Source organism: Cololabis saira, chromosome 2 (genome assembly GCF_033807715.1).
Source record: "Cololabis saira isolate AMF1-May2022 chromosome 2, fColSai1.1, whole genome shotgun sequence".
NCBI lineage: Eukaryota > Metazoa > Chordata > Actinopteri > Beloniformes > Belonidae > Cololabis > Cololabis saira.
Window position 1 is genome coordinate 33,627,442 of NC_084588.1, and position 11,076 is coordinate 33,638,517.

General features: G+C 36.5%; 2 protein-coding genes across 2 annotated transcripts; one reads left to right on the forward strand and one right to left on the reverse strand.

Moving 5' to 3' along the window:
* Positions 1-1,590: 1,590 nt before the first annotated feature.
* Positions 1,591-5,884, reverse strand: LOC133462817 (cytochrome c oxidase subunit 4 isoform 1, mitochondrial). The gene is made up of 5 exons (XM_061744271.1): positions 5,808-5,884; positions 5,014-5,090; positions 2,314-2,478; positions 2,054-2,185; positions 1,591-1,909 (listed from the first exon to the last, which is right to left on the reverse strand). The coding sequence occupies exons 2-5, from the start codon at positions 5,087-5,089 to the stop codon at positions 1,773-1,775; spliced, it is 510 nt and encodes a 169-aa protein (XP_061600255.1). The 5' UTR covers position 5,090; positions 5,808-5,884; the 3' UTR covers positions 1,591-1,772.
* Positions 5,885-7,420: 1,536 nt separating this feature from the next.
* emc8 (ER membrane protein complex subunit 8) lies at positions 7,421-10,634 on the forward strand. The gene is made up of 5 exons (XM_061744327.1): positions 7,421-7,947; positions 9,464-9,540; positions 9,645-9,714; positions 9,953-10,047; positions 10,183-10,634. The coding sequence occupies exons 1-5, from the start codon at positions 7,735-7,737 to the stop codon at positions 10,340-10,342; spliced, it is 615 nt and encodes a 204-aa protein (XP_061600311.1). The 5' UTR covers positions 7,421-7,734; the 3' UTR covers positions 10,343-10,634.
* The last annotated feature ends 442 nt before the right edge of the window (positions 10,635-11,076 follow it).

The window sequence follows — 11,076 nt, forward strand, 5'->3', positions numbered from 1 at the left end:
CTCCATACAGAATGCAACCAATGTAACACCACATGTTAACCATCATGATTTCCATCATATATGGCCTGTCTGAGGACTACATGCAAAACTATTACAGTATATGACTAAACAATAAAACAGGTCTACTGAATGAGCTGATCAGAAGGTAGGGAACAGCACACTCAATAAAACGCAATTATTTCTATTTTATAATTATTTTCATCTATTTTTATTATATCATTGGTTACTGCTGTACCTGTTTGCTACTCTTCCAGCAAATATATAGAGAAAATAACAAAATATGACATATATGGTCCAGTTAGTCATTGGCTGCTGCCCCTGGGCGCTCGCCCGGTTCAATAGATGGATAATCCGGCCTAGCACACCACCTAACCTGTACAAAGTGCAATTTAATTTTTAAAGTAGCATATAACTTTTGCTACTTTTTAAATAATTCCATTATAATAAAATATGTTTGAGCCCTGCTGACCTTGTTAAGGTACAACTGGATGTAGTCCAGTGCCAATTTACTTGGAAGTTCCACTGTTGATAAAGGTAACCAACAGCTATTTAAAAAACAAGCTTCAAACAAAACCACTCAATATAGGTATGTCCTCAGTTGTGTTTAGTGTTCTAGAGTTAGCTCTCATGAATAAGCACAAAATATATACATAAGTCAAAAAGCATTACGAACTGTGAAATGTTTTCTATTTTCAATTTACCAACCGAGTAGCATTTTAGTTTTTTATGGAATTCATCATTTGAATCGTTCGTTTGGTGAACAGGGTCCTTCGGTCCAGGTCCTTGGGACCCACTGACCTGCGAGTGTTAGTGTTTTTCTGTTCCAACACATCCAGGTCAGCACAACTCTGTTCACAGAGCACCAACAATCGAACTTCGGCATTGAGGCCAAGCTGAAAGTAACATGGATTACAGTTCATCGACTGACTGCTGGGCCTTGGCGGTAAAAATTAGTCAAATATCTATTGATCCATGCCGTCTGGTTAAAAAAAACCGTTATGGTATCCACAGCTACATTTCAAATCCATTACCCTGTTTTTTGTTTTCTTTTTAAAATTTAAGGCAAATTTATGTAAAGCAATAAATCTATTTTCACCAGCAGTTATCAACACGCTGTGAAGCTTAAAGAAGCAGGTCAGTAGTTTGTACTAACCCAGCATTGGCTGAATGCAGCGCTCATTGCTATGCTCACCACTCAAGCGACAAGCCATAAAAGGATGCAGCGGTTCACTGGCAGCTCTCTAGCTGCTACTGAATGATCAACTGAAATAACTTTTATCTGTGGCTAACTTTGATTGACACAACGTGGGCATGTTCCAGTCAGCTTCCCAGGCTTTTTCCTTCCTTGGAACTGTAACAACATACACAGTACAAGGAAAAATAGGTTTTAAAACCACTCCTCAGAAAACCTGTTACATCACAGATGGCAAGAAGTTTTAGTCTATGTTAATAACCCATTAATCCAAGCCAACTAATGGAGATAAATATCTGAAACAAGCAGAGCAGTGGGTCCTGTGGACCTGGACGGAAGAATACTGATAAAAAAAACACTTTTTTTTGCAGTAAATTAAACAACATTAATAAGACAACTTTAATAGGTTCAACAATTTTTATTCTTCTATTATACACAAGAACCTTAGGAGGAAGTGGTCTTCCAAAATGCACAGGTTGAGGTAAGGTGGACGAATGATAAATACAGACATGAGTATTTTTGTATCTTTGAGCTGTGTCTGTCCTGATGAAGTACTTTTTATGGTTCTCTGGATCTGCAGTTACTTTTTCCACTCTTTGTTCTCGTAGTCCCACTTGGCTGAGAAGCCCTCAATTGGGTTGATTCTCATGTCAAGCATCCGCTGGAGCTCCTTCTGCTTGTACTCCTCACCAAACGTGTAAGGAACATCTCCATACACTGCAAAGGCAAAATAAAATGAATAACATCATAAAGGCTGACAAAAACTTAGTATTTGAAATAGTAGGCCAGGGAAATTGCAGCAGATACACATGAAATATTACACATTTAAATTCAGATAGTATTTTTTCCCCTCATATTTACCAAACTTTCTCTGCCAAAGCACAACCAGTCCAGTAACACCAATGAAAAACAAAATTCCTCCAACCACAGACTTCCACTGTGCTGATCCCTGGTTCATCTCAGCAAAGCTCTGGTGGAAGCTGATGCGGTACACTGTACAAAGGAGACACACAACTTTAGCTTTATAAATGTAATAAAACAAAATAAATTAAAAAAAGAACACTTTGAAAATGGTAATCGTTTTTTTTTTTACCAACGAAAACAAATGATTTATGTCCTACATGCAATTTTCTCTTCATTAGAGAGTGCAGCCCACGAGCCCTTCTCCTTCTCCTTCAGGGCTTTCTGGTCTCCACTCAGACTCTGCACGAAGGCGACATCAGGGAGTGGGTTCTCCCGCCGGTCGAAGTAGGCAGGGAGAGTGTATTCCTCGACCTTAGCAACACCTGTAAGGGAGGAAAAAAATACCTGAGACTATGTTCATAAGGCTTTTATGCTTTTCATTAAAAACATTATATGAAACAACTTCTCTCTAGGTGGATAACGATGGGGTCAGGTGGTGCTAGCCGATGTCTCCATCAAACTGATTGTTAATAAAAGCATGTGGGCAATCTATAATGCAGGGCAACCTTTCCATTAGTATTTATGAAGAGCATTGCAACAAGGTTACATACTATTTTAGGTGTCAATACAAGTTGATGGAATTGAAATACTCAAGAGTTTTAAAAGCAGTTGAAAATGCTATTTATAAACTAAATTTGAAACGGTGAGATTTTGAGTACTGGATTGGCAAGCATTTAAAGATTCTACTGTGGCAATCAAAACATCAGTTGGTCTCCATAATCTCCCACTCGGTCCCTGACATACGTAGTTTTTTTCCTGTGAACTGGTTAAAAGTTAGTGTGACTTTAGCATCAGATTCTATGCTTTAAGCCCAATAATTAAATTAACTAACCTGGCCACTGGCTCTGAACCAACACAGGAACTACTTGGTCAAAAAAGCATGAGATTTGACTGCATTATAAAAATATTATAAATCAGTTACTTTGAACATTTGAATATTAGCAAGTGAAACTTGCTTTCCATCAGTAAGCTTCCTTAATTCCAGAAAAAAACGTATTTAATGCAAAAATCCTATTTGTCATAAGACTGTACATCATTGGTGTGTTGCATACTATTCATTGATGAGATTTGTTGTTGTACACAATGAGCTAAGTAAATGCCTATTAAAATAAACATACAAGTTTGCTCTGCTTTGGTTGGAAGTTTTAAGCAAACCTAAGAACTAAATGTTGTGGTGTTTAGATGCAGTGAATAGCAGTACACTCTTATCTGGCACATGCTTTCGACCGAGTGTTTGATATGCACAGAATGTAAGTTGACATTTAAAACAACTTTGCATACAAGCCATCACTGAACAGTTGTCTGACATTCCTATTAGTTGTACGTATATAAATAAATGCATCTTTAATTCGACAATGAGAACATTAAGGTCAGAGCAGTTGTGCTTATAGTGGGCTTGCACAAGAAACCATAATAATAATAATAATGTTCAAGGCAGTGTTGTATTAACATTCAAAAATGTCCAAATAGCCAGTTTATGGTAGGCAGGAGTTTTGTCTGTTAACTTATTCAAAGTGCCAAATGTATAAGTTGATTTAGGAAGGTTACGGATTAAATGAAATAACCTTAATGGGCACACCTGCCGGTCATCTCATGAGCTGACCAAACCCAAATAGCAGTGAATGCCGCAGAGACGTGCTTCATAGCTCCCTTTCTTATATCCTACAGCACCTGATACACGGGTCCAGGAATTATTTTTTCCAACAGCAACATTTAAACCAACTTGCCATATCCTCTCACATTCTGCCTCACTTATGTAAAAGTTATTGTCAAAAAAATAATAAAATAAAATATAAGACCTTGAATACACCTTACGGTGATACTTGGACACGTCATCAGTGATTGACCCGGGGTCACAGGGTGTTTCGGGTCTTTAACGATCATACACCCTCACCCAGGCGACCCAGCCAGGGGTGATCAATCCCCGGCTTGTGTCCAAGTAGCGCACCACGGATCCCCCCTACGGATCCACAGCCACCGCGAGGCCTTTTCTGCGGCCTCGAGGATGTTCTTGGTGGCTCTCCTCAACTGCTTCTTTATAAGAAATAAATATGAAGAGGATACGTTTGAGCAACCATTCTCAATGCAAGTCAAAGTAGTAATATTTTCACCAGATTAGTTATTATAAGCCCAGCATTGGGTATAATTGAGCTTAGTATCAAAGATGTGCTCATAGAAGTTTAATGTATGTTCAGCGTGGTAGAGTAAATTTAATCTTTGTGTAAGTTTCTTATTTACATTAAGTAAGGACTGGTAAAAGAGATACAATGCAATTATTCCTAGTACTGGAAGCAATTTGATGATAGTTAAAATATATTTCAACCAAACATGAGAAAAAACAGGGTTTATACAGCAATCCTTATGTTAAATTTAATACCAATTTAATACCCTTTTCACTACCTTCAGATTGTGACAACATTAAGTGTTAATCACGGACCTTTTAACATTAATACAGATTTTGACCTATAGAACACTATACAGAACAGATTTATAGACTCATTGATGTTGACCAGATGTTTCACATTTATTTCACTTTGTGAATGACGATAAAATAGACTGCTTAAAATGTAAAAGGTAAAAAATAATACCAATTTTAAAGAAAATAATAGCTCTGACAGTTAATTTAACACTTTTAATGGCCTTAAATTTGGCCATTTTCATTTATCACTTTTTAAAACCCTGCGGAAACCCTGAAACATTAAATTTGATAAGAAAATCTTAGGTTTTACATTTTGGAATTACTGATATCTGGCTCTGAAAATACTGTTTTGTTTTAAAAGGCCCAAACTTCATCTCTTATATCAACATGCAGACAGAAAAAAAATTACATTTATAAATGATATTTATACTGTAATTACCATGTGCTCCACGGACACAGACGGATGTAGAAATCGCACGTTTGCCAATAAGGCGCAGGGCTCTTGTTGCCATCATCCTGTGGAGAAAGTAGTTAAAAAAAATGAAATAAATAAATACATTTCCAATAACATTTTAACTCATTAACCGTCTTCTCAAAACTGCTTTTGGTCTAATAATATATGGTATATTCGTCCCGGTTTCACAGATGTTGTGGTAAGTGTGTCAGAGGTTAATGAATAACTAGCCTGTAAAGGTGATACGAAACGACTGTCCCAGTTCGCGTAAACGGTATACTATAATTCACAATTATGTCTATTTAGAGCAGATATATACAACACTGATGGAATACTGACCTCTCTGTGATCTGAGTGTTAAGACTTTACACACGAATCAAAGGTGTCTCATTCACCGCACTGTAAAGCTAACGCTACCTTTAGCTGGAAACACAAGGTCACAGCGACCGGGGGAAAATACTCACAGAAATACCCGTCTCGGTTAAACAATAGTGCGTTTTTTATCATTTCCTGCTCATTTAAACTGCATTCACACGAGGTTATGGTAGAGCACTGACAGATTTTGCACAAGCACATCACCGGCTTTGACTGATGCTAAAGGCTAATGGCGGCTAACCAGGGGTTGACCGATCTCTCCGAACCAAAGTGAGAATCTGCCGATTACATCCGCGGCTCATCTTGGAGTATTCTTCATAGCACAACACACGCACGGTGAAAACAATGCCACGCAAATGGCAATGCGTGCTGTATTTTTAGAAGGTTTAAAAGATATAAATTACTTTTTACAAACGCGACCTGCGTTTCCTTCCGAGCTCCGTCCGCTGATGGTCTGAAGGGAAGTGCGGCTCCGCCCGGAAACACGTAAACACGACGCGGAGGAATTACGTGGTTTTACGACGTTTCCTTCTGCTTTCCGACACCGCCGGTGCTACACAGCATAGATATATATACAGAGCGGTCACCCTACCCATACGACAGCATAAGACAGAACAGTATTGAAGATGCCACATGTGCCGCGTATAATCAGTACTGGAGTTGAGGGGGGATAAGGGGGGATGGCATCCCCCCCTGAAATAAAAACGGTCAAAATCATCCCCCCTGTAAAACTGCCATCCCCCTTTCCATCCCTTATGTCATTTCATCAATGAATGTGGTTTTACTGCTATTTCAACATTTATAGTCATCACCAGAAAAATAACACCAGAAAAATAATTTATTTGACAATTTTCACCTTCAAGTACATTTTCACTTGAAATGAGTAGAAAAATCTGCCAGTGGAACAAGATTTATCTTCTTATTCCAAGCAAAAAAATCTTGTTCCACTGGCAGATTTGTCTGCTAATTTTAAGTGAAAATCTACTTGAAACAGGTGAAAATTGTTGTTTTTTCCAGTGATGAATCTGGTTTTAAGTGTAATGAGTTTTTTTTACTAAAATGAGACATTTTAACTAGAAATAAGACAAACATTCTTGTTGAGATTTTGAGTTATATTGATAAGTTCAGAAAACTGTTTTTTATTGTTGTGTTTTGATGTATTTGATGTAAGCCCAGTGGATATTTAAAGCTTACAGAAGGCTGCATTTAACTGCTGCTATGTCATTCCTGTAGTATTTCTGCAGCTGTTTTGGTCAGTGCTATTATTTGTAATATATTATATTATTTGTAATCAACACAAATTATCTGTCCCTATATGATAAAATCCACCATCCCCCCTGATTTTTTTTTACAACTTGAGTACTGTGTATAATCATAGAACCAAGTATGTGTTAAAAAAAAAAATCATCAAAATGTGATTTGAGGATCAGCATTATCTGATAATGCTGCCTGTCTCTGAGTTCAACAGCAAATATTTTCCGAAACCGTGATAATGCATACTCATTTATACAAAAGTTTGTATATAACCGTACGCATATTTTAGGTTGGTAAAGCGCTGTGTGAAATTTGCTGTAGTACAAAGTATACAAAATAGTCCTCTTTCAGGGCTTTTAGCATATGTGTAAATAATGTTTGTGAGATATATATACATAGATATACATAGATGTATATGTGTGTTATGGCATGCCGTTCAGGAAATTAATCAATTCATTCATAAATCTTGTTGATTCATTCCATATATTCAAATATATATATATATATATATATATATATATATATATATATATATATATATATATATATATATATATATATATATATATATAATATATCAGTTTTGTATTCTGCGAGTTATGACTGATTAAATGCGCTGACCCTTAATTGCGCCAGTCAGACAGATGACACCGAGTGGAGCGGATGCCCGCTCCAAGATGGCGGCCCCGAGGCTCGTCAGCGCCAACAGGCAGCAGCGGTCGATGGGGCGTCTATGTATATATGTCTATGCTACACAGTCTATGGTGCTACAGCGACGAGTGGAAGATTAGCAGCTCTTCCTTGACACGAAGTGGTTCATTTAACAGATAAAGCTGCTGTGATTTCGGATCATTACAGAGATTACATGTACTGTTTAAGTGACATAGCCCCAACTTAACATTGTGGCAAAAAAAGGTGTAGATATCTACTTTTCTTCGAGCATGAAACGATAGCAAGCGGCAGTAGTCCCCACTCATCGTGTAATTAGCTCCTCAGCTACTTTGGCAGGAACTACTTCCACCAGCTTTTTTTCCTTTCTTTTTGTTTTAGTTTTTTTTTTTTTTTTTTTTAATAACCATGCCTATTCAATTGACAAGTCAGGCGTATTGTAAAATGCTTTTACATGCTGCCAAATACCCTCACTGTGCCGTTAATGGATTGCTGGTGGCAGAAAAATCAAAGGACAGAAAGAAAGACAGCCACAGTGAGCCGGTGCTGTGCGTGGACTGCGTGCCTCTTTTCCACGGTACTCTCGCCCTGGCACCCATGCTGGAAGTAGCTTTGACTCTGGTAGGTGTTCACACTTATACACTCGAGTTGTAAAAGAAAATCAGGGGGATGGTGGATTTTATCATATGGGGACAGATAATTTGTGCTGATTACAAATAATATAATATATTACAAATAATAGCACTGACCAAAACACCTGCAGAAATACTGCAGGATTGACATAGCAGCAGTTAAATGCAGCCTCCTGTAAGCTTTAAATATCCACTGGGCTTACATCTAATACATCAAAACACAACAATAAAGAACAGTTTTCTGAACTTATCAATATGACTCTGTCCTTCACAGGATAAGTAAAATGGATCACTGCAAAAACTCAAAATCTTAACAAGAATATTTGTCTTATTTCTAGTTAAATGTCTCATTTTAGTAAAAAAAATCTCATTACACTTAAAACAAGACTCATCACTGGAAAAAAACAACAATTTTCACCTGTTTCACGTAGATTTTCACTTGAAATAAGTAGAAAAATCTGCCAGTGAAACAAGAGTTTTTTGCTTGTAATAAGAAGTTAAATCTTGTCCCACTGGCAGATTTTCCTACTTATTTCAAGTGAAAATTTACTTGAAACAGGTGAAAATGGTCAAATAAGTTATTTTTCTGGTGTTCTTTTTCTGGTGATGACTCTAAATGTTGAAATAGCAGTAAAACCACATTCATTGATGAAATGACATAAGGAATGGAAAGGGGAGATGGCAGTTTTACAGGGGGGATGATTTTGACCGTTTTTATTTCAGGGGGGATGCCATCCCCCCTTATCCCCCCTCAACTCGAGTACTGCTTATACTGACCCTTTTAACTACTAAAATAACTCCAATTACAGAAAGCTTCAAGACATTTCGATGTGGGTTGGTTAATTTGGTTGTGGAGATATAAACGCCGTGACTCTTGCTTGTATTTGTCAGTTTCAACCACCCACCTCGTCCAGTTCAAGTCAATATCCCAGCAATGAATTCATATTAACGTTTATTTATAGTGATAGTACAATTGATAATATCATCACTTATATACCTAGATATGATGAAACTGATTCTCCACAGAATGTGATTCTAAGAAAGGAAGAATGACTAAATGAATTATTAATAAATAATGATGGCAAGTTTTATCGTTTTGAATGCTGTAAAAATGATCAGTGAAGACTTGGAAATTATTGGAAAGAAATGACCATGACATTGGCCAAAAGTGAAACTTTTGAAAAAATATAATTTCTTTTTTTTTTTAAGAATATTTTCCAGAAAATATATGACAAAAACAGTTGTCTTTAATAAGTTTGACCAGATTTGGGCAAAGAATGGCTCACTACTTGAATATAATATTTGAATGAAAATTATTAAGTTAAATAAACAAAAAACTGGGTAAATTAAAAAAAAAAAACTGGGTTACATTTGTTTCAGATTTGTCTATTTAATAAACTGAGTATAGTTCCATATCTGTTGTTGTTTCCTTTTGAGAGTGATGCTAATGTGACATCAGCCACCTTTCTGTGTTTGAATGTTCATGATCTCTGATCCTATCCCAGATTGACACCTGGTGCAAAGAAAACAACTATATAATTGCTGGATATTATCAAGCCAATGAACGCACAAAGGATTCAAGGTACCAAGAAATAAGTCCCATGCTCTTTTAAAGAATATTTGCCATTTATAAGTCATGCTTCACCAAACTCCGGACTTAATTTGTGGTCATTCTTTCCTTTGCAGACCCAATCAAGTTGCAGAAAAAGTGGGTGCCAGGATTTTAGAGAACTTCAGTGAAGCTGCAATTGTTATGGTAATAGTATATCATTTAAGATGATCTTACATACAATGTAGAATAGAAATATTTGAATACTATTCTTATACATCAAAGATTCACAGTGTATGTATGAATTTAAAAAAACGTAGCTTCTTGTAAGGTGTTTAAAATTCTTTGTAAGCAGCATTGTTTAACATGTTGGATCACAGCTATCCCAACATCATAGTTGCTACAGAAACCTCTGTGATGGTTTTTTTTTCTATTCTTTGCACAGGTGGACAGCAGTAGATTAACAATGAGCTGTTTTGAGCCAATTGTGTTCATTTACGATCATCATGAAAACAAGTGGAAAAACAGAGAAGTAACTTTGTAAGTTTGAGACAAAACACGCATATCATTCAGAACATCCACCTTTAAAACTGTTTTATTAACGTTCAATGTTTAGCAAAAAAAAAATCTTTGGTTTCAGTCAATACCTGCTAAATCATTGTTTCCATCTTGCAGGGATTCTTTTGAGGATTGGAGTGAAGCACAGAAGATCACATCTGCTCTTTTAGAGGGCCGGTCCTATGAGAATTTGGTTGACTTTGACAATCACTTGGATGATCTACGGAATGACTGGACCAACCCTGTGGTTAACAAGTCCGTCCTGGATCTGTGCTAAGACTTTTAGTCTCAGTTTTCAGACCTACATACACACACACACACACACATACACTCACACAAACAAATATTGCTGCCATTTAAGCATGCACGGTGCTACTTATCAAGTAGCTCGTGGTCTGCACCATTAAAAGCCTCCTATGCTAATGGAGCAGCAGAGCACTGATCTGTCAAGCCAAAATGTGTCAAGTGCAGGAGTCACACGCGTACTGTTGGCCTGTGTTCACCTTAACTGGATGACATTGAGGTGATGATGCTGATTTATTACTTTTGAATTAAACTTTTTTCTCTTTCTTTTTCTCCATCCTTCAATCGATTATGCGTGTTCAGGTGCAGAAAGTTACATTTTATAGGATTTGACCTACATATATATTATTTTCTTAAATTAAGGAGCCAGTAGCCATGCAGTAATCAAGTTCTAAATTATATTTAAAAAAATTAGAGTTAAGGATATGTAACTTATTAAATGTCTCATATAAATTAAGACCTAAAACACAAATCTTATGTATAAATGTAGTGTGAAGCTGGAAGACCTGTCCTAGCATAATAACATATTGGTGACATTTAACCAGAAACACAAAAATGTATGTTTTCTGCTGTTCGGCTTTGCCAGTTAAAGCCTTTGAATGCACCAGCAATAACAAATAGATGATTGACTCAAGAGCTTTGACTTTTAAATTATTAATGCTTATATATAAATTTCATTTTTCACACAAAATTTTAGATAGTATAAAT

Coding starts and splice junctions, on each gene's coding strand:
- LOC133462817 (XM_061744271.1), bottom strand. CDS start 5,089: ATGATGGCAACAAGAGCCCTGCGCCTTATTGGCAAACGTGCGATTTCT. Junction 2,186..2,313: donor TAATGAAGAGAAAATTGCAT/GTAGGACATAAA, acceptor TCCTTTGTACAG/TGTACCGCATCAGCTTCCAC. Junction 1,910..2,053: donor GCTTTGGCAGAGAAAGTTTG/GTAAATATGAGG, acceptor TTGCCTTTGCAG/TGTATGGAGATGTTCCTTAC.
- emc8 (XM_061744327.1), top strand. CDS start 7,735: ATGCCTATTCAATTGACAAGTCAGGCGTATTGTAAAATGCTTTTACAT. Junction 7,948..9,463: donor TGGAAGTAGCTTTGACTCTG/GTAGGTGTTCAC, acceptor ATCCTATCCCAG/ATTGACACCTGGTGCAAAGA. Junction 10,048..10,182: donor AAAAACAGAGAAGTAACTTT/GTAAGTTTGAGA, acceptor TCCATCTTGCAG/GGATTCTTTTGAGGATTGGA.